The sequence below is a fragment of the Zonotrichia leucophrys genome, chromosome 2 (genome assembly GCF_028769735.1).
Source record: "Zonotrichia leucophrys gambelii isolate GWCS_2022_RI chromosome 2, RI_Zleu_2.0, whole genome shotgun sequence".
Classification (NCBI taxonomy): Eukaryota; Metazoa; Chordata; class Aves; order Passeriformes; family Passerellidae; genus Zonotrichia; species Zonotrichia leucophrys.
In genome coordinates this window covers 55,802,284-55,825,968 of record NC_088171.1, presented here as the reverse complement: position 1 = coordinate 55,825,968, position 23,685 = coordinate 55,802,284, and the positions used below count along the sequence as shown (strand labels likewise).

General features: G+C 38.3%; 1 protein-coding gene across 1 annotated transcript in view; it reads right to left on the bottom strand.

Moving 5' to 3' along the window:
• ITGA9 (integrin subunit alpha 9) overlaps positions 1-23,685 on the bottom strand; it is a 215,506-nt gene that overhangs the window by 85,142 nt on the left and 106,679 nt on the right. The window contains exons 17-18 of the mRNA XM_064705067.1: positions 18,213-18,289; positions 5,513-5,663 (exon numbers count right to left, since the gene is read on the bottom strand). Coding sequence (XP_064561137.1) covers positions 5,513-5,663; positions 18,213-18,289 — 228 coding nt within the window. The remainder of the gene's footprint in view (positions 1-5,512; positions 5,664-18,212; positions 18,290-23,685) is intronic.

Here is a 23,685-nt window from a genome sequence, read left to right as displayed (position 1 = left end):
ATCTACAATGCTCATTCCCTGATGATAGGAATGATACAACAATCCCAAGTGGAAAGTTTGGATCAACAGTCTAGCCTTCAATTCCTGCCTGCTGTGAGTAGGGGTATATTACATAACACTTACAGCCCCTGACCTGAGACAGCACTGCTCTTTACTTACCCCGAGGGAACTAGAAAAGTTGTTTCATTGAGCATTCACAGAAAAAGAAAATTAAAATAATCAAGTCTAATACCTTGAGCTGCACACATTTTTTTCTTCATAGTTAAGAAAGTGGACAATTCTATGCCAGGGATACAAAACATTCTGGTCCACTCTGGAGCAATAGTTGACCATTCGATTTGCGAAAACAGAGAGGCAACATATGGCATAGCTACTGTCACACTACTCATACTCCCAAAACCTGGCAATAAAAGCTTTTGCTTTCCTGGCAAACGGTTCAAATCTCTTCATGTAAGTGATATATGACTTGGGCAATGCTTCAGATGCACTTGTTCAAGGGGTCAGAGCCTCCATACTACTTGACAACACTGATCCTCTGTTGGAGTGGTTTACAGGAGCTAGTTGAACACACTATATGCAAAACCAGCAGGATTAAATCAGAACACTTACTTATTAAAATAAACATTTCTGCTAGCAAGCTTTAAAAGGTTTCTGTTAACAAGTTAGATGTGAATTGAGATAGATCATGTTAACTCATTTCCCAGAAGATCCCAATGCAAAACTGATTTTTGCTTTTATATATTCTTCACATGTACTTGTAGCTCTGTAGCCTATTATTGTATAACTAAATAGATTCATAGCTAGTATTTTAACTGCTTTGTTAGATGGAAAGACAAAACACATTGCTAGGTCCCAATCCTATTTTTGCTTCTCCTGAGAACCTAGGTTGAGCACCACTTTCGCATAAACAACTAATGAGGAAGGGGAGCTTTAAAAGAGCGTGGAACCAGAAGGGGGAATTACTTCTCCACTTGTGTCTCTAACTGGAAATTTTTGTCAATTATGCTAATTTGCTAAACTTATAAAACTGTACTCACTTTATGGCATGCGTGTATCTTCAGCACACTTGGGTATCTTGTGCACTTGAGGGGATCCTTTAAAAAGTTAGGCGCATTTTATCACCTAACCATGATTTTAGGGCTCAGAAAAAGGCATCAATCCAAAGGGGCAGCAACTGCTAGAAAAACAGAGATAATGAATACCCAGGACCTAAATTTTCTTCCAACAGCCCAGAAGGGAGCATGTATCTTTGTTTTATGTGTCCTGTCTTCTCCATGCCAGACTTAAGACTCTGGGGCTAAGTTTGATCAGTGTGGGAATCTGGAGCAAAAGAATTCCAATTTGGAAAAAGTTAAACTCTGCCTTCATCTGCAGCCCTCCTGGGCAATCCTAGTCAAGAGATGCCAGCAAGAGCTCTGGGAGTGGGGAAGAAGAGTGAGTTCTTATCCAAACTGCATGACCTCCCTGGTAACATAGCGAGTATCGCACTATTCATCAGAAGTAAAACCCCAGAGCCCATAAGCAGCATGACTATGGTTATCAGCAATATTCATACTCCACAACAGCGTTTCAGGTACATGCTTACAAAGGAATAGTGGGCAACTACTGCATCCAAAGAAACCATAGCCTCACTCTTAACCCTGCCCTGGTCTGGCCCTGCTACCTTCACTCACCTATTGCTTGGCAAAAGCTGTTGTGAGAAGCAGCAGGTGTGTTACACACAGCTGGTTTTGGATACTGGAAGGATGTCTGAAATGTAGGAAAAATCTACATCAGGGAATGACGTTCAGCAATGGAATCTCCTGACCTACTCTTTCCAAAACCAGTGCTGGGTTAGCTGAGAGATTCCTATCAGCCCTTGCAGAAAAGGGAGACATTAATGCTATACACTCTTTTACTGTTACTATAGTAAATGTGCTCGGTTTATACTATTGCTATAAAATTTCATGCCATAGCTGAGCTCATTTAATAGAGACACGGCTCTGCCTTACACATTTACTGTCACTGCCAGCAAACTTACCTATTTCTGCAACTGTACTAACTTACCTATTTCTGCAACTAACTGGAAATATCCCTCTGCACTGAGCAGCAGCTAATAATGGTTAGCAAAGTGCCTGTTGCTGACATACATCTTCAGCAAAACAACACAAGCCAGGAGGTAATTCCAACAGAAGTAAAATGGCGCAGAAATTAGTTGCAACAGCTTTGTATTCTTTTTCCAGACTCAGCACACTGCAACACTGCATTCTTTGATAGGAAAGTTGTATCAGCTCTGTTAGGTGGACTTTTTGGACTCTGAAATAGAATGCTTTCCTAAAGCTGAATTAAATTTAAGGAAGAATAAATTCTCAGATGAAAAAAGTACTTTATAATCTACTCTACACAGAAGAGGGGACTAAGATTTCTTTGCCAACACAGTAAAGAAAAAGTCTAAGCACGCAGGTGAAGTGTCTTTCCTGCTTTCTATATTTTTAAAGAACACATATTTCAAAAGTAACACTTTTCTCAGTGGACACATTTTGAAATTTACTGCAGTGCTGTACTCTATGCACCTGTAAAAAAAAACCCTATCTCATAGAGTGAGGTCTTGAAATGCTGCACAGGAATTGTACCCATAGGAGCACAGAGGAATGAGAAGTCAGCCCATGCCACATACTGTGCCTCTTCTGAGAAGAACTATCTGTCAGGAGTAATGTAAAAAAAAGGCTGGATTTCATCCATGAAATGGAGAGGACTGGCTGCAGCATAATAGGAAAAAATCAGATAGTGGAGTCTCCTAAGTATCAATCAGCAAATGCTTTTTCAACTTTCAGAGATACAGCAAAGCCTAGAATATCAGGTTGGAAGAGACCTCAAAGACCATCTGGTCCAACCTTTCTAGGGAAAAGCACAGTCTAAACAAGATGGCCCAGCACCCTGTCCAGCTGAATCTTAAAAGCACCCAGCACTGGGGAATCCACCACTTCCCTGGTGAAATTATTCCAGTGGACAACTGATCTTTAGGTGGTATCTCTATTTACAAAGTCTCATGAAATCTCAGTCTTCAGGAAGGGAAGAAGGGCTAGCATACTCAGACTCTTCAGGGAACAGTAACATCATCATCCCTGAACTAGGCCACTCCATTGTTTTTCAAACACAAGATGTGGCATTTTGTCTCAAGAACGCTGTTGAAAAATAGCAGCATTAAACTTTTGCACTGTCAGGGCTCATTGTAACCAATCCACAGAACAAAACCAAACTGCTCTGGATTCACTACAAATGTCCCCAGTGGAGCCATAGAAAAAAACACACAGGGAACTTACAACATCTTGAACAGATTCCAGAGACAGGTTAAAAAAGCCTACTACACGATCATCACTCTCAGAGTCACCTTGCAGAGAAACAATCAAGCAACCACATGGAAGATCTCATTCCATTTCACTTCAGCACTATTTATTAAAAGGCAGATGATACTCAATGCTTCCTACCACACAAAGCTCTTTTGATTCCAAAATTGCTCCACTAAGGAAAAACTTTAGGTGCTGTCTTTTTTTATTCTGGCTTAATGTTCTGGATTTTTGTTTGGACAATATTCAACAAGGAACAAAATCTGCTTAGATGTCAAAGGATGGGAGTAGGTTGTGAGACATGGAAACTGATATTTTACTCAAAAAAACCCACAAAGAGCTTAGGGAAAATATAAGACTATAATTGAGGCTATGAGGTCATTATCCAGTTTCTCACCTGAAAAAATTATGAGGCAAATGATATAGTATTTTGACCAAAAGCAAAAGCTGAGTGAGACAAAGGAAAATAGCCTAACATAATCCTTTAACTTGGTTTTCCAAAATTGTTACTGAAATAATGAAATAAATATTTTTAAAAAAACTCAAACCCTATGAAATTAATCATAAGAACACTGGACATTGGAACAGCAGGAATAATAGCAGACTATACTTTGATGCTGTTTGCAAGACCTGAGGAAGATGTATGCAGTAAATTTTTTAAATAATACTAGCTTCTCTTAGAAGAAAATACACGGAGTAGCGAGATAATACTAGAGTGTTAGCAGCTTCCAGAAACTGCTCCTTCTGTGCAGCACTCAGCACAGATGTTTTCAAGTCTTCTATAAATCTAAGCTGAAGGTAAAATATCACTGGAAACAACATGGCTTCTTTCCTCACAGTGTTGGCCAAGGAAAATGATGAAGGTAATTGCTGTTCCAGTTACTTGGTATGTGCAAAATATGCAAAAAAGACAACAATCTTTTAAAAGAACAGGCATCAAGCTCTGTTTCTTTTCTAGTGGAAAGGAATGGAAACCCTCTCACTGACGTCAATGAGAACTGGGCCAGACCCTGAAAGTCTTCCCATAAAGCTTTCACCATGGAGAAGTTGTACAGCGGCATAGGCATTTCTAATTTATCTAATTTATTTAGCCTTTTCCCTCCTAATAAATTGCACACTTGCAGCACATAATGGCTGAAAATAAAGTTTATAATAAATGACAACTCACTGATGTTTGCAACTGTTCACTCAAAACTGAACACTACGAGAATTAACATGCATTAAAAATTATGGTTTTTTATTACGTAGTGAGGAAATTTAAGAGGTTTATAATAATTTAAACTTATCATAAAACATGACAAACAATGGCAAAATTTTGTTGGTTCAGTGGACCAAGTTAATCTTGAACTTGCAAAAGTTATATTACTGTTTTTAATATTGCTCTTATGGCTTGCAAAGCAAACCTCTAGAGGAGAGACAAACAACGGTGAAAAGCAGGAACAAACAGAGAATGTCACAATAATACAGCTCCCATTTTGCACAATTATTGTCACATCACTCACACCCAAAAAGCTTTCACAGCCATCAGTTTGCAAAAACCTTGATTCATTACAACACCTTTATTTCTAAATGAACTCCTGCTAATGAACTCATGCAAGTATTTCTATCTAAATGAAAAGAGACTAAAACTCAAAATATTCACCTGACTCCATGTGGATGAAATTAAAAGCACTCTTGACCTCTTGGATCTAGTGATGTGCCCTGGCCACAACCCAAAGTTACACCAGGATACGAGCAAAGAACAAGCCTTGTATCTTGATTTCAACAAGCAGAAAGTCTAGAAGCCCAGATCAAAAGATAACCAGGATTGCTGGGTGTAGTGTGACACCCAAATAAAAGTTATTTACACTTTGTATTTCAGCACCATTTGGTACCTTATCAGTTTCCAACCAGTCTCCTTCTACCTCTTAGTATCTCAAACAGTTTTCCTTTTTCATTAGTGCACCACAAATAACAGGCATGTGTCTTCTACAGAAATACAGAAGGTGTAATCTATACACTCCAAATCCATAAAGAAAAAAAATCTCATTAAAGAGCCTGAAAGGAATTAAAGTGCAGCATAACCAAAACCAACTTCCAAATGTCTCAGCAGTGTGGACTAGGCCATCCTCTAGTCCATCCTTAATTTGTAATTAAATTGGCTTAAAGTTAAGAGACTTGCTTGCAGTGAGATTAGCCTTTCTTACCTTTTGCCACATTTTGATGAAGAAGAGCTGTCCAGAAAAATTGAAGAAAACATTGGTGTCATAGGCATCATCACCAGTGTTGGAGATGAAAATGTTAAGTGAGATGTTCCTCACTGCTCCCAGGGCCAGGTAGGAAGTTCTGTCATCAACACTGTAGGCAGAAATAGTTACATTGGTATAACTCTGGAAACTTTCACCCTCTAATGTTGCTTTCTTCTGCTACAGAAATGTCACAACTCCACTGTTTAAAAGCTCAGCAGTCAGAAGCCCAGGAATGTGCTGCACTGCATAGTGCAGAGGGCCATACTAGGAATGAACAGCTCCTGACTCAGGGTTCTGACACTGTATTTTGGGACTGTAGGAAAACTCTATGATTCTCACATAAAACTATTATCACTACTTTGTGTGATAATAAATTAGTTGAAAATTGTAAAGTAATTGTGCAGGGAAAATGCAACAAGATATTATGCCCACATTCAAATACACCAGCTATTACAGTTTGTCTCTCAATAATTCAGACTTATTCCAGCCTTCTTAGAGTTATGCTATGGATAGAAAAAAATTGAAACCAGGCCCAAATAAAACCCAGAAACTGATGTAAATTAAAAAAAAAAAAAAAGTGTGGAAATTGTAACAAATTACCAGTGAATGTGACTAATCTTTCTTTAGATGTTTATGCTGGACCTAACATGGTGGAGTCATCTTCTGTAAGTGGAATATCAAGGGTAACAGCTATATATCATGAATCAACACACTGTTGCAATATGGCATCACAGATAATGTACAAACATAGACATGCACACATAGAGGTAAATATAGATATTCATGCACACACATTTATTATTTGGTATTTAATCCTCCTAGGCTGTTCAGAAAATCAGCTAACAAGTAGGAATAAAGGCTAAAAATAAATCACAAGAATATACAGTATCAATGCACAGATCTGCAGGTCTTAGAAGTAACAGTAAAAGATAATATGAAATATACCAGGTGTTCATTTAAAAATTAGCAAAACCAGACAAATGCTAAATTTGGTGTTTGCCATCACTGGACTCTAGAAGCATTCATACATCCTGAAGAAACAGAGGAAGTGCCACAGAGAAAACACAGAGTAGCTAGTCAGAAATGGACAAAGAACTCCAGGGAACAAGGCAGGGAGATGCTCACAATTATTTCCTCTAGAGTACAGCTAGCCCAAAAGTAAGAAGGAACCACTTTTCATTCACTCAATTTCTATAAAGCTGTTCCAGGGACATACATGTTGGCACACATCACACTTCTGCTTATCAGCAGTCCTCTGAAAATGGCTGGTGTGCAGGCCAAGAGCTTTGTTTAAAGGCAGCCTGACCCTCCATTGCTAACAGTCCTCTGACAGTCTTCTTCATGTTACTGCAGCCAGGGCATTTGCATAAAAGTGGAGTTTCTGGAAATGCATTGCTTATAAACTGTTCAGCATCTTCTGCCCATCAAAGCTGTACCAGACGTCCAAAGACAGAGCTTGCTGGACTCCATTTGCCTGTGTTTGTCAAGAAGTTCCAAAATGCGGGTTTCTGATGATACATACCAAATCTAGTGAATAGGAAGTTTGGAAGAATATTATCTAGAGTCCAGTTTTAAGCTGATGGCTATGGATTGTGAGTGTAACTTCACCATGTAATGTAAGCAATATTTGTAGCATATTTGTTTCCTTTATTTAGTTCATTTATGATCATCTTCATTTATTAAGTCCAAAATTATGGCTTACAGTTCAATGAGAGCTTATTATAAGGAAGATAGAAGTATCCAGGAAATGTGTCTGCTTTCTCACACTTAAAAGCAACTGCAAACACTGACCAATCCTATTGATAAATGGATGTTTTGCTTTCAAAATATTTTTTTATTCTCATAATCAATTATCAGTGCAAATAAAGATTTGCAAAAGTGTATGTAGTACAGGATTGACTGCAAAACTAATTTGAGTTGTTGCTCTTTATGTACCAAATTAATGGCTCGTGTATATGGGAATACTTGAAAGCATTTAACCTTTTGGCACCAATTTCAACACTTACTGTTGACAAACAAACAAATTATGAAGATGCTCAGCAATCTGCTGGGATTTTCTAATAATCAAAAGTGCATGCTTGTAAGCAAAAAAAAAAAAAAAAATCCCAAGCATTTAATACTGTGAATTATTTCTCGTGAACTTTATAATCTCACTTCTTGCAATCACTTCAAAACCTAATTGGCATCCTTTATACTCATTAGTAGAATCTGGAAGTATTGTTCCAGTAAGCAAAGGAACATTACAAGCTCTTTGTCTTATGTACAGTTGATATTAAATGCAATGTATGCTACAGAATGTTCTCTGAATTGGTAGTAGCAGACCTTTGAGATTTAACATAAAGTGAAGACAATTGAGAATACTCTACTTCCTAATGAATAATTAAAAATTCTCATAATAAAATCATACTGACCCCACAAAAAATAATTCAAAAATTAATACCAGTGGGTTTTGTCACTCCTTTCTAAAGCTACCACTTTGTTGTTCCAACTCTATCATATAAAAATTATCTCAACAGAGACATTTATCTCAACAAAGAAAAAAACCACATTTAAAACCACTTTGTAGATGCTCCTATACAAAAATTCACACACTAATAAACTCAAAAAAATCTCACTGATTTTAGGCTGGCAGGTGAGTTCAGTTCGCCCTCTGAAAGCCTGTAAGTCCCATAAGATGACGCTGTAGGTCTTATTTTTAAAAGATCAGCTTTCTGAGTCATTGAATTTGTACATCTGGAATGCATCAGGTCCACTTGCAGTGAACTCCCATTTACAGGGGAGCTTCCAAGCCCTGCTGGCTGCTGAGAATAACGCCACAAGTGCAGAAGCCTGCTGGGGTGCTGGAACAGCTCTACTGCCAGCCTGGGGCCATCCTCCTCCAGCACCTGCCACACACTAAGCACCCCAGCTGCCAAGTCATAATATGTCAACTAAAGAATTTGTTGTCACTCTTCAGAAACATGAAAACACACTAGTTACCCCTTCATCTCAACAAGGTTTGTCAAACAACTTAGGAAACCCAACCAAGCAATAACTTTTTGTTTACATTTTCATATATGAGAACTACAAAACTGCCAACATTCTTAACATGATCCTTGTAACCTTGCTCACATAAAGGAAGAAAGGCTAAAACAAACTAACAAACAACCCTAAACAAAAATAAACCAAACAAAAAAAACCTCACAAAAACCAAAACAAAAATCAAAACAAAACCAACCAAACAAACAAAAAAAAGGAAAAAAGAAAAGTAAAGAAAGAAAATAAGTCAGAAAATATCAAGAAATAAACAGTTGATTGGACTGTTATATATACCACCTTGTTACATTAGGTACTACACCCAAAAAATTAACTGAGAAAAAGTTCTGGGCAGACTGTAGATGTATGTATTTATTACATGTAAGCAAACATATTCGTATACACATACATATAGACGCCTGAAGATGTCAAGTTATAAATGTCTGCATGGAAAGAAAAAAAGTTTTAAATTCAGAAGTACTAAGTACTTCCAGCTTTCATTCATATGACCCAAACTTGCAAGTAACAAGCAATTTTAAAAATCAGGCTCCAAATTTCTGCCATAACTTTAAATTCAGTGACAATGGTAGTACACATCAAATGTAAATAGATATTTAATTTATGTCTTAAGTGATTAAGAAAAGGAAAGCAAATTCCGGGATAAAACAAATACCTTTTTTGCATGCTTTAATGCTCTAATTGTCAATGTAATTATCAATGTCCACACCATATCATTGCATTATGGTCAGTGAGGGAAGAAAGACCATCTGAGAAAGACAAACTGAAAAGATCTGCAATCTTCATTTCTTCACCCCTCAAGATGTTGCTTTTTATTAACATGGGTCATTGGATGCATAATCTGCATTCCAAATGGTGTGCAGGGACATTTCCTCTATTTCATATTTCATTTCTCTATTTCAACAGGGTGATTTTTTTAAAAAGTGAGAAGGCATTCAGCACTTACTCTCAGTCTGTGCAGATCATACATAGGGCAAAGAATGTGGCAGGGTCACACTTGCCCTATTATTTGGGTCACTGACTTTCCCTTTTGTTTTGGGAACCTTTCTTTCCTTATAGCAAATTAGCACCTACATAGATAAATCACCATTACTGCTCAATAGACAGTGGAAGTTACAGCTATAGTCAATTAGACTGCAAATGGTAAAAATGTTTCAAACAACTGAAGTCCAATTTGTCCCCTAATTCCATCAGATGAAAATAAAGAACTCCATCTTTTGCTTTTAAATCAATAAAAGGTGTAAATCAACAGTGTTGTTGTGACACATCCAAACAGATTTTTACCTTCACCAACCAGCACTGCAGTTGGTTTTTGGAGTTACTAGGATAATTAAACATTAATTTTGTCTCCACAGACTCTTTTTACATCAATCCTGAATACCTTTCTCCTGTTTTTTTTTTTTTTTTAATTGCAGGCTTCAGGGTTAGTTGAACTTTGGGAGGAGTTTTTGCAAATACTTAAACCTCAAGAGCCATTGAAAAGCTGAAATCCTCAGTCAAACTGGGAATTCATTTGATATCTCAGTGCAAAACTGAGAGGTAGCAGTCCAATACACAAATATAAACCAAGTAACACATTTTTATCTATGATTTCTGGATTCTTTACATTCAGGTTCTGTAATAATTTGACAAGTCAATATGAAACTTCTGTAGCACTTTTTCAAATCAAGTACCTAACATCTGATAATGTGCCTACTGAACCAGACGGAGTCCTTCTGCTGATTTTAATAGGTCCATGAGCATATTCATCCCTGGATCTATACACAGCACTTGCAAACAGTCAGTTTTGCAGTTGCATAGATAGTTTTCCTTTGTGAAATCACTGCAGTTTCGGAGACAGACAAGTGACAAGACACACCGGGTTTATGCAGCAAGAGACAACATTTATTGGAGGGAATCCTCTTTTATAGGGGCTTTGAATTTCCTACTCTTACATCTATGATTAATTAAGGGTCTTACCTCTGCCCAGCTCACTGGCCAATTATATGGGTGCATTCATGGTTCAAAGGGATTGCTGAGGTCCTCTATTCAAACTTGAATCTGGCCTATCAGTAACACACCCGGGGACTTGTTTGCTTCCATTATGGAATGATTGAGTTGGTGTCTGTTATGCCAAATTATCTCTGCAGCTATAGACCAGCTATGGCTCTGACATGAAATTACTCACTCTTCAATAATACAAATAATATGCTTATAAACTTCAGTAGAGTTGCAAGCTCAAAGTCTGGAAGTCATGCACACTCTCCTTTGTCTTTTCAGACAGGCTTGGGTTAAATACTTCAATATTGCATCCTAAAACATCACATTAAATCATTTACCTGCTTATCCTATACAGAGTCATGCATAAGACAAAAGAGGTCACAGAAATAAAAGAAGTGTTCTCATAAAAAATGTTAATCCTCCAGTAAGTCAGAGAAGGAATATATATGGAAAAAAAGCAAAACCAATCTTCTGAGGAACTGACCAGATAATACTGGAAAATACTTTTTCTTCATAAATAATTATTTCATTAAAATGGAAACATTTTAATTGAGGAAGTTTTTGACAGACTGGAATTTTGTCCATCCTCTGGCTAATTTCAGAGGAACAAATGGAAGGAAAAACAGCCCAATCCACAAACTTGACCTTTCAGTTGGAAAAGGACATTTCTCAAAAATCCCATTTTATAAGAGAACTTTTGAAAGTGTTCACTTCAACTCAATTAAACTCATAACTTGGAAAAAACTGAAAATTTCTGCAAAATGCACCTGTCACTCCTTTGGCTTCCTATGACTTTTGCTTCCAATTACACACTTCCAAAAAAACCCCCAATTTTAAGCAGTATACACAGAACACACCTGAGCCAGTTTGTAGGAGAGGAACATAAATTTAAGCCTAATGAACAGTGGCCTTTGAAAATGCCCTAAACCAACATGAAACCAAGCTGCCACTTCCTAATAGCCAAACATTAGTCAGAAGCACTCGGATGGATAAGCAGTTTTGTTCTAATGATGGATAAAAGGTAACCTCATGTCAAATAAATGTATGAAAGACAGACTTCATCTTAGAACCTTCTTAGGAATAGCAATATTTATTGCAGTATTTTCTATCCATGGGGGCTCATAGTCCTTTGCTTACAATCTGATTTACTTATCATACACACAGCTTGTGCTGGAACACAGCAGCTACACAACATTCACAACATCATCTTTCTTTCTTCTTGTACTGTTTGTTTTTGGTAAAGCTGCTCTATTCATTGCAAGACACGGGTTGTCAGTGTATATACACAGCCACACAGGATTTTCTCCTCAGCTGTATCTCACATGGAAGCAACCACCCATTCTGCTCTGGTCTTTTTAGCTAGCTTTTTCTTACGGCTGGAGGAAAGTCCATTTTTTCAAACAAACACCCTCACTGTTCCTCAGATGTCTTAGCACTTTTCACCTGATCCCTATTACATCCTAAAAAGGCTTGACAACTGGCCTTTGCAGAGCCAGTCAGATGGACAGGCATCAGATCAGGAGCTGAAACTGCATTGGTATGTCAGACAACACCTCCCCCAGCAATTTCAGGTTCTTCTTAAAAGACCAGAGAGCTTTTCTCCCACATAAAGTACCAAATTAGTGGATACAAGATTTTAAAGGCTAGGGAGATATAAACCTGTGGGAAACACCTACTTCAGAGTTCGCCTCAGCACATCTTGAGGAAACAGACACAGCTCACCATCTAAATAAGCATCTACAAGAGCATCAATAAAATGTGCTAGTTGCTGCAGGAACTTGATAGAAAAGGCATTTATTGTGCCGAGAGAACAGAATGAGGCATTAAAGTCAAATGATAGGTAACAAATATGTTTTTAAGGCTAAAAAATATTTGACAATAATAACTAACATAAAATTTTGTTTTTCTGTAGTGAATTGTTAAAGAGGAAACCTGGACCAAGTTATGGTCAAAAAACCCAAAATTTACTGCAAAATATTCTATTCCTATTTCTCTTATGGTTTCAGTTGCATCATTAAAGTTACCTATACACTATAAATACATAAATTCTTTAGACTAAAACACTTTTAAGTATTTTCCTTTAGAAATACTTCTTTTAGAAATCCATGCAGTTATATCCACAGGGTATAACTGCATGGATAAGACCAGATTTTGCCATCTCCTATGGCAGCTGCAAGACTCAACACCAGACAATTGTTGAAGGGGAAGCAATGAATCATGTTTCTGTGCCATGCTGCCAAAATTTCATATATTTATTTTTTAAGAAAAATTGATTTGAGAATAGTCATGACTGGAAAGATGAAATGCCTCTCTTCTGCTTCTTCAGTTTCTCCTAACACTGCCTTCATCAAGTACCCAGCACACTCCATGGATACTTTTTCCTTATTCTTAATTGCCATCTGTAGTTTCAGGCTAGCAACACTCATACTCCTATGAGAAAACCCAGGCCAACCACTAGAAAGAACATTTGTAGCAATACTAGCACACACCGCTGTAGCAGTTCCTACAGACTAGCTCATAACATCCACCATAGAGAGTTCAATCCTCACAGTTTGCTTTGCCAGATCCAGTCTTCCCCTCTTGTGAAGCTGCTTGTCCTTCAGAGTCCCACCAGCACGTTTCCTGCCACTATGCTGGAGCATGCCCATAACCCTCTCTACTCAGGTGTTTCCATGCTGAAGAAAGGCTGATTTTGTTGAAGCAGTTTTGCTTATGTTACAGAGAGGATTTACCCCAAGAAAAGTCAGAACACTAAAGAAAATATGGTTGGGATTTCTAAAGGTCAGAAAATCCATTCTGATCCTCCTCAACACACAACTCAACGCAGCAACAAATGAGGGGATGTTATCCAAACTAGTCCTAAAACCTAGGATGGCAGAGCACACCATCTCAGCACATCTTATTCCTGAGCTGCACGAACTGCCTATAAAAGAAGGTTTTTCCAAATCTCTGGTCTGAACCGGCCAAGCCACAGTTCATGACCTTTACCCTGCTTGCCATCTGTCACAAGCAACAAGATTACTGGCTCCTTTTTTCAGCAATCCCTTCAGGAAGCTAGGATGGGTTTGCATGCAAACTGATGCAAATGCAGGTGCACATGCCTTAAAGAGATTTATCTGTTAACTGAAAACAAACCTTTTTTCTTTCCAGAATAAATGCATCTTAACTCTTCTTCAATCCAATACAGCATGTAACCCTGGTCTTCAACTCAAGTCACCAAGGACTCCTTTCACTGTAACAGAAACATTCAAAAGAAGAATACATCCCATCTCTAGCTTCCTGCATCTTTGCAAAAACTTCCAGATAAAATTAGAAGTCTTTAACATTTTTTTATCATTGCCTGCTTCCAAATAGTCCTATCCTGTCCTCTTCTATGAATTCACAGTGAAGGGTTTCAGTTTGCCCAGCAGCACTATTTATATTTATTTATATTTATATATGTTTTTTATTTGAGCAGAACACAGAGCTGATAATACAGAGATATTTTTGTTACTGCTGAGCCAGACTTTTACAGAGCCAAGGCCTTTTCTGTTTTTCATACTGCCATGCTGGCAAGGAAGCCAGGGGTGGCATGGGAGGTTGTGAGGAGACACAGGTAGGGCAGGTGACCCCAGCTGATGATGCCATATAACATTATGCTCAGTATATAACGTGAGGGGAAGAAGGGGGAAGGGGAGATACTTGGAGTGCAGCATTTGTCTTCTCAAGTCAATGTTATGTGTGATGGCCCTGCTCCACTGGAGATGGCTGAACACCTGCCTGCCCATGGGAATTGGTGACTTAATTCCTTAGTTTTCTTTGTTTGTGTGCACAGATTTTGCTTCCTGTAAGAAACTGTCTTTATCTCAACCCACAGGTTTTCTAGCTTCTACCCTTGTGATTTTCTACCCCAATCCCTCTGGTGGAACAGTGAGGGAGTGGCTGTGCTTGGTTACAGGCTGGGGTTTCATATCTTCAGAGCTGGATGCCATCTTTTAACTGGGTAATTCTAATGATTCAAATGCATCATGGGTGCACTCTGTATCCGTAGCTGGTGCAGTTCCTGAGCTCATAAGAATGCAAACAATTCTCCTGATGATAATGTAATCTGAGCTAACTTCCTGTGCACATATATGCTGTAACCAGGTATCGTTTTGTTCATCACTATATAAGCTTTCAAATACACAAATGTGTATTTGAAAGCTTATATAGTGATGAACAAAACGATACCTTGCCATATACAGCAAGGTGTAGTTAGAACTCCTAACAGCTTTTGGCTCTAACATGCTACAAATTTAGGAAAAGTGTGTAAAGACAGCCAGTTTATGTAGCAGAGAGCCCTGTGTCCAACTATGTCTAAAAGTAAGATGACGATGGAAGAACAAGACAAGTACAGAGTGGCATTTTGCTGATATATTTCTGCAGCTTTCAGAATTTATATTTGCCATTTCACTACTATATCCAGTCTCAGCATTTATAGTATCCCAAACAGTAAAATCCACAGATTAATCACATGAAAGCATACCTCCTTCCTTATTACTTTCATTGCTCTGAATAGTTTAATAGGATTAGCAAATGTTATCATCTTCCTCTTCAATTCTTGCACATTATTTCCCATATAATTTGTGAATATGCTGAATACCACTAGCACTTGCACAGCTTTCTCCACCACCAAAACCAACTCTTTATGCTTTTTCTCTGTTGACTATCTTTTAATTAGGTAGTAGTACTCAGGGCACCATTCCTCTCAGGTCTGGGCAACTTACTTTCTTGGTGAGAAAGTCTTTTGCCAGCCAAAGTAGACAATCTTAACCAAACCACCCTATCCACAGGTCCAGTGACATTTTCAAAAAGCTGCAGCAGACCTTACCACTGCCTTCCTATAAATAAACATCATGTTTATTTCAATTCAGTGTATCTGTGCAGCATTATTTGCATCCTTTCTGAGAACAAGTCCACCAAATTTAGGTGATTATTTAGACAAATGTATTAACATAACCTTTCCAACAGTGAAGTCAAATGTCTTGTGCAGATAGTAATAAATGAGTCATGTTTTTTGCTCCTTAAAAAAAATTTGCTTTCTGAACACACTTACCATAATCAAGAATAATGTGGAAAAATTGTGATAGGATTATTTTGCATGAAACACATGGGGCTGGAAAAATTCAAGACAGCACTTGTTTAAAATCAGAATCCATAGCATGTTTCTTGGTAATTTTATATGCAATAATAACAAGAATATGTTTTTATAAGAGACATTTATTGTGCTATTTCTTAATAACTGAAGCTTACAGAGCCCTTTAGCTAAAGGGCTAAGGAAAGCCCCTACTGTGAAAACATTTGACAACATCCTGTTAATTTCAAAAAGGACTTCAGGTTGTGACTAAATAAAGCAAATTTGAGAGCATTTGTTGAATATTCTGCTATACAAATGTAGAAACTGTATTTGAATATTCTAAGCTCTTATGACAGGTGGAACTTATAAATTGCCAAGATAACATAAATAACAGCTGTAAAAATAAACAGCCTAATGGTCCAATCCCAACTGCAGCTCTTACTGCAATGATTACTATACACTGACTGACAAGTTTTAGGAACTGTCCCTTGCTATTTATTTCTCAAATGTGGCACAAAATCCTTCACTAGGTTCTCTAATCCACACAAACACCTATCTAGCTCTCAACAGATTTGGCTCAACACAAAAATTGAGTCAAATATCCAGACTAACTGCAGCCAAACCTTGGACTTTGTAGCCTGTAACCTAACCAATCAGCTCCTAGCCAATCCCCCAAAACATTCATGTGGATTTCAATCCTGTCTGGAAAAGTCCAGAATTTCTCAGACTTGACTCTGGTTCAGTTTTGTCTCCAAGTGCTGCTACAGCATGCTGTAGATCTATATTAAACACGTCTGTAACTAGTATTTCTTCTATTTTTGTTGTTTTGTTTGGGTTGTTTCTTTTTTGTCTTTCACTCTCCTGACCTGAAAGCAAAGTACTTCACAGATTCTCCATCAAATAGCAAAAGCTCTGGCACACAAATGAACAACTCTCATCAGCATTTCTGTCTCTAAAAATATTGGGGAAAAAAAAAAGGAAATAGAAGTCATGTGATGCTCACTTTTAGTCTGATTTATCCCCACATTGAGTCCAGGAAAAACAGTAGGCTTTTTCCTATGATCACCAGTATTATAAATTACTCATACCTCAGGCAGGAATGAGTAAAGAAAATTTAATTAGGACCCATTTCAAATTCACAAACAAAGGGGGAGAACAGTACTGGGTATAGTAGGAGTCCTAGTAAATATCTGTATTGTGTAACTGGCTGTGCCCCAATCCTAGTTGTTCCAAATGGGCTACAGCTGCAAAGTCCTGAACTGGGCAGCAGCTGTGTCTCATGAAGGCAGCTAGGATAAAAGGGGGCTTTCCAGTCAGGGAGAGCCTAGAAGGAGCTCTAACTAAGAAGCAGCAACGAGCAGAGGAAGAAGCCTGTGCTGCGAGGAGCTGCCCATGAGAAATATCACCGAGAAGGTACAGGACTTTAGAAATATGATTGCAGCAGTATGGGACTTTAGAAATATGAAATACAACAAGAATACAACAGCTGGGAGCATAGTAGGACTCCTCCCGCTCACCAGAGGCTCAGCTTACAAAGCAGTGTCTCTGCCTTTTATATGTTCTCAGCTTCATTAACATTTATGAGCAGGCCTTATATGTCCTCCCATGCCTTTCATTGGTGGAGCTCTTCTTGCATCATGATTGGTGGTGCCATGCTACCCTGCCAGGCCTTGCAGCAACAAGTGTCCCCCACTCCCCGCCATCTCCCACAAAGGGCAAGCACCCACCATGTCCCACATGCCCTGGCAGGGCTTTCAGCCAGAGCTGCCCAGCAGCCACCTCACAGGGCCAGCAGGATTGAAGGGAGAACAGAAAAGGGTTCAATACCACACTGGAACAACAAACGTATGTGCTGAAAGAATCGCCAACCCCAACAGAGCCTCTCCCCACCACACTCAACAACTCATTTGCATGAGCCAACCACCACACCTTACTCACAACACCAGTCAGAACATAAACTTCAACTCTGCTCTATTTGATGAGCTTTATTATCCCAGAAGAAACTGAAATCAGACACTCATCCCCAAGTTGTAACAAGAAGAATTTGAAAGGAGGAGTATTTAGAAGAGTTTGCAAAACTGCAAGTTGAGAAACAAAAACAGTAGAAGATAATTTGCCATGTTCAGAGGGGTTTTTTGAAACCTTATGTATGACAGAACTTTTCTGCAGGCAGTTTTACTCCTACCATGCCATGAACAGTATTTTATTCTTTTTGAAAAATTACATGTTCCACATTGGTACTTGATTTGAGCATGCATCTTTACTTTCTTTGTCTCTCTCTGCTATTCTATTTATTTTCTTTATTTTTATCCATTGTGACTGTTAAAGTGAAGTTGTCTTGCACTTTATGTGACCAGAGCCTACCACCACAGGAATTCAGATTCTGTGAACATCTCAAGACCTTTTGCACTAAAGGTGACATCAGTGTCATCATCTTTCTAGTCTGGATCTAAAACATCTCTGTTTGTATTTTGACTTTCCAATGGCATTCCACATAAAATGAATGGCATACTACTGTGCAAGAAAGAAAATAAAAGTTCACCTACTCACCCAGATAGCAATAATTTACCCTGAAGTTTCAAATCAGCAGCACAGTCATCAGATTGACAGTTCCTCTCAAAAACAGTCTGTGAAAAATAGAGAAAAGAACTGTTAAAACATGAAAAGAGTAAGATCAAAATTCAAAGAAGGAACATGCTTGGGCAAAATAAATGCAAGACCAAAATGTGGGATACAGGGATATATGGTGTGAGTGTTAAAGAAATTCAAGTTGAGGCAAATCTTATCTTTGTCAGAACTGGTTTTATTATCTTCTAACTGAACAAGAAGTTTCATCAAATCCAGACTCTCTCTCAGAGGTTTTCCTCAATCCATTCTCCCTTCTCATCTGACAGAAGTGACTGCTAATACCATGTTTCTGGCATTTTTCTCTTTCCCAGCTATGTAGATAAAAAATGAAACAGAATATGAAGTATTTATCAAACTATTTTCAGTCCTAAGGATTGCAAGTAAGGAACTCATACAGCAAACATTTTCCCTAGATTTGATATATGGCAGGAAACATTTCTGCCATCATGCAAGCAGTAGAAAATTACAAAGACTGTTATTACATATCAGCGATAGTCTCAAATAATGGAACCATTGTCAACCTTGTGAACTCTGGTAATACTGAGGAGATGTAACAGATTGATAAAGCTAGGAACTATGAAAGGACAACATATGGGCATACTATTTAAGCAGCGGTAGTTTACCATGGCTAAACGAGACAGCCACCAGAAAGTGAAAGAAGAGAACAGGAACATGCACCCTTGCACTGAAGAAACCAATATGCCATTTAGATCATTGTTACTTTCATTGTTACTTTCCCCAGCCATTTAGACCACCGACCAATACCTTTCTAAACACAGGGCTAGACTTTTCAGGCTGGAAGACTCATTCTTTCAGAGGTATAATGCTCTGCAGCCTACCAAATATTCAAATACCCAATAAGAATGTTGCCAACAGTATTCAGCTAGGAAACCTGACAATCCACTTATCTCTTCCTTTAAAATGAAATGTTCATTTCTACAGGCTTCATGACTGTTATTACCAAAGTAAATATATTTCAGTCATAAACACAAAGGACAGGAAAATCTGCGCAGGATACACGTAACGGTCAGATTGGGTTGGAGAGACTGAGAAGGCAAAACAATGCCAACCATACTGAGTTAGTACATTTTTTCAGAGCTCTGCCCAACTATATCAGGACTGGAAAAAGACTTGAATCTTAAGGCCAGAGGGAATAGACACTTCTAGTCCTTTGCTTTCCAGAAAGGCTCTTGACTAAGCAGGCAGTTTGCTCTCCTTTTTCTATGCTGTGTGAGCTCACCAAAAAGGAGTGGATGTTTATGAAGATAATTGTTGTGATGCCCAAATGAATTTTGCCTTTTTGCTTTTATATTTCCTTAAAATATATTACTAGTTTAATATATAACTATTGTTGCATAGTTATATAGTTCCTAGCTAGCTCCAGTACATTTCCCTACCTTTTTCCCTGATAGGCAGAAGGACAAAATACATTCCAGATGCTCCAAGCTGGGGCGTCCAGGGCCCCTAGCCTGTCTTGGTTCTTCCTAGGAGCCAAGTCTGAAACCAGCTCTTCAAGACACATTTTCATAAAAAAACTTTAGCTCCTATCTAAGGGGGGGGGGGGGGAATTTAGAAAAGAGTTTAACTAAGTGGAATCTACCTTACCATTTCTGTCTCTAATTGGAGATTTTTGTTAGTTATGCTAATTTGCTAAACTTATAAAGCTGCTTTTACCCTGTGTGGGAGTGGGCATTTTCTATATCTGTTCCTGGAGGCCTCCAATGAAGATCAGCCTTTATATTACCTCCTATATTAATATTGTCTTGGAAATATATTGTTTTATTTCTAAGTTCTTTAAGGCATCAGTTTGATAATAGATATCATACTGTGCTGTAGGTTGTACAGTGTTTCAAAAGAAGAAAGGTGGAAGGTGGCCAGCTGATCTGGGCTATTTACTTTGATTTTTCCTTTTTCTTCCCTACCTTTTGCTTTCTTAGAATCTCAGAAGTGAAATTCTTTGGGGATTTAGAAACAAAACTGAACTTACTCTTCATCCTTAATAAAGACTGCCACAATCAAAGGACAAGAATAAATCATGAGACAGGAACTGGCACTAGGCTTCCCTCTCAAATTTCAGAGGTATAGTTTCAAAAGTCCTCAGAATTGATCCTCAAATCACTGTAGTAGTTTCACTTAGGAAAGACTGCTGGTAACCCTCAGAGGAGAAAGAATAATAAACTGTAAAAAAATTCTAGCCTGTCAGTTTCTCTGTTTGAATTGCAGAAATCTTGGCAAAGTGAACACATCAATCAAAGAAATTATCAGTACTTTTCAAAGTATAAAATACTGTAAGTACATTTAAGCAACTATTTAATAATCCTGGAGTTTTCTTACTAAATCTGTAGTTACCATTACTCAGAAAGAATGAACAAATACTTAATTTTCTGAAATCACTGAGAATGTATCTCTTCCAGCATACTAGAGAGCCAGCTACTTTGAAATGCATTGGGAGTGCTTCCTTGTCATAGATACTCAGGTTTCTACATAACACTGGGTTGGGAGAAAGAAATTAAGGATGCTGAGTTCCAAGATCTGTAGCTGTGTAGGAGTGAATCATTTGCTTCTGTGGAGAATCTTTAACCTGTTCAGGTTTGGGGGAGCTCTCTCACCTCAAAGCAGCTGGCTGGTCTGGATTTCCAGTCCAACAGGCCCCTAGGATGCACGGATGCAGGCACAACTGATTCAGCAGCTCAGTTCCAGGTTAATAACATCTGTGAACTGCTTTGCTATTTTCCACTATTTCCCTGGTCTACCTGGACTCTACTCCACCTTCCCTTTTTATATGTCTTCTAGAGTCTCAAGCCTCCAGGTCCTCACAGTCTATTTCCTCCATTTTCTTCTCTGCTAACATGAGCCTTTTCTTCCCCACCCTTCTGATACTTCTACCTTTCAGGTTTACTAATTCCTGGCTGTTTAAATTCCTCCCAAACAATTAAGAAGTAAACACAGTTTAAAGCATCATAGCATTTCTGAAAATATTTGTAGATTTTTACTGTGCCCTTACATGGTCTACTTGAGCTGCAATTTCTTTGGGCCAGAACTGTACCTAACTGCATGTTGTTGGAGCAGGAGTCTATTCCTGGGATATGGTGCAGAGCCTACTACAGCATTACCACTGATTTTAACTCCAAGCAATCTTTAAAGTGATTGCATTTTTACAATACCAGCTTTAAGGATTTACAGTGCTCTTTAAATATTAAAATTGTTGAAGAAGGTAATCTATGGGTTGTACGTGTTATTCACAATTGAAAAAAGGAAGTAGGATGAAACTAACTGTGGAAGCAGTTCATAATTTTTGCTGTTATTGTTACCCAAAGTGAAAAGGAGCAATTCCAAACAGTGGTTTTATGAATTTAATTGTATTCCACTAACATTGTACCAAGTGCCTCACAGATTTGAATATATATAGAGATGGCCAGGAAGCTTCCTTACATAAGAAATACACACATGAAAAAATGAGGAGTACGAGGTGAGGGGTAGAGATCAGGGCAAAAACTGCCACGAGAAACACAGCTGCATCTCTTATCTCAAGAGTTGTCCAGCATTTTCACAAGAAAAATAGGTGTTTGTGTGCCCAGTAACAGGGACGGGATAACCTCAATGCTTCTAGGACACATCATCACTGTATAAACACAAAACTAGTGTAAAGTTCATTCTCAGTGAGTCTCTCCGACTTCCTGCTATCACCAGATGTTCAGCAAACCAGAGACAAAACCCAGCATTTCCAGGGTTCACGATTCCTCTCTGCACTCTCTCCACTGCTGCAGAACCCAGCAGCTTTGGGAAATTGTTCCAGAGCAGCTCCCACCAAGTCACCAAACCTTCCTGACAAACACAGTTTTCTCAAAGTCTGCATGGCAACTTTTCTAAGTAAAAAAGATTATGCTCCTTGGGTTCATTAATGTGATAGGTATCTCCCTGAGGGGTCAGGAAAGATGGATGGCACCCACATCCTCCAGAAGGTAAGCCAAGAAGCCTACATTAAAGTGCACTCATTATAAAAAAATGAATATACACATCTGAACACAATCAAACCTACAGTAAGGAGAGATCTAGAGCTGATCAGGAAGGGAATATGTCTACACAGGTAGATCAGGGCCTCAGAGCAAGTATCTCTTTTCCTTTATGCCTCTTGAAGAGAAGCACAAGGACCAAATTCCACGTTTTGTGGTAAAGGCCAGGGGTAAATGTAGGAGAAAGTAGCAGAGGGATAAATCTCTAGTTCCTGCATCCTAAGCATAAAGCTGCTGGGTATTGTGCATGTAGATATTCTCCTTTTCCTTCTTGCTGGTAGTGGACTCTACGGAAAGCTGACAGGAGATAAAAGAAGTAAGAAGGAACCTGGCTTCAGCCTAATGATCAGAGTTCTGTGCTCTGAGGAAGGTGATCTATGATTTCTTACCAGGCTTACTGAACTGCTTCACTGTCTTTCAATGGCTATCTAAAATTAAACAAACCTATGTTTCTGGAAGTAGAGAAGAGAACAGAAAACATAAAAAATAAAGTATTCTCTGTGCCACTCCAGTCCACAGAAAATACTGGACATCTTTCAATAAATTAAGGGGGGGGGGGGAAGCTTTTCAAAATATCCAACCTACCAAAATTCAGGAAAGCACATGGAAATTTCAGGTTGTAGCCAAACTGAACTATCAGGAGTTACAGAGGTTTCCAGCACTATTCTTGCAAGAGTTCTGCCTATGCTTTCACAGAAAGGAAAAGCCACAGCTGAAAGTCAGTATTTGAAGAGAAGGGAGAGAAACAGAATTCTCAAAAGTACCCTTGAAAACATGTCATTTTATGGACTGGATGAGAGAACAGTGATTCACTCTAGATCAGCCATTTAGCAACTTCCTCACACATCAGTCTACAAAAGGTTGAGATGACGTCCCTGAAAAAAATGGCAGAGCTGGCCTGTGGTATTTGAGGATCCATTCCTTTAATTTCATAAACTATGCCATGGGCTTCTGCAGGAATACCTACGCTATGCAAAATAATCAGGAATAAGAATACAGTACTTCAATCTCTACACTGATTTCCAGTAAACTGTCACCAACCCTGTGGTATGCGCAGAGATGACTTAGCAATTAGATCATGCTAGTAACAAAAAACCAATTCAATAAGGGGGCTTATCATTCTAATAATTCTTTAGTTTTTAGATATTTATGCGATCTGATTATAAACATGTTATCTGGTGAAGCTGAGTTCCTGGCTCTTATTTAGAAATCAGGATATATGATCCAATTTTCAAATGCTGAGCTATAAGCAACTCTCACTAACTTTTCTAGGAAGTATTTTCCGTTTATAGCTTTACAAACCAATTACATCAATGTGCCTAAGTATCGATACAGTAGCTTAACTTTAGACCTGAATTTATTTTGATTTTAAACCTTCAAGT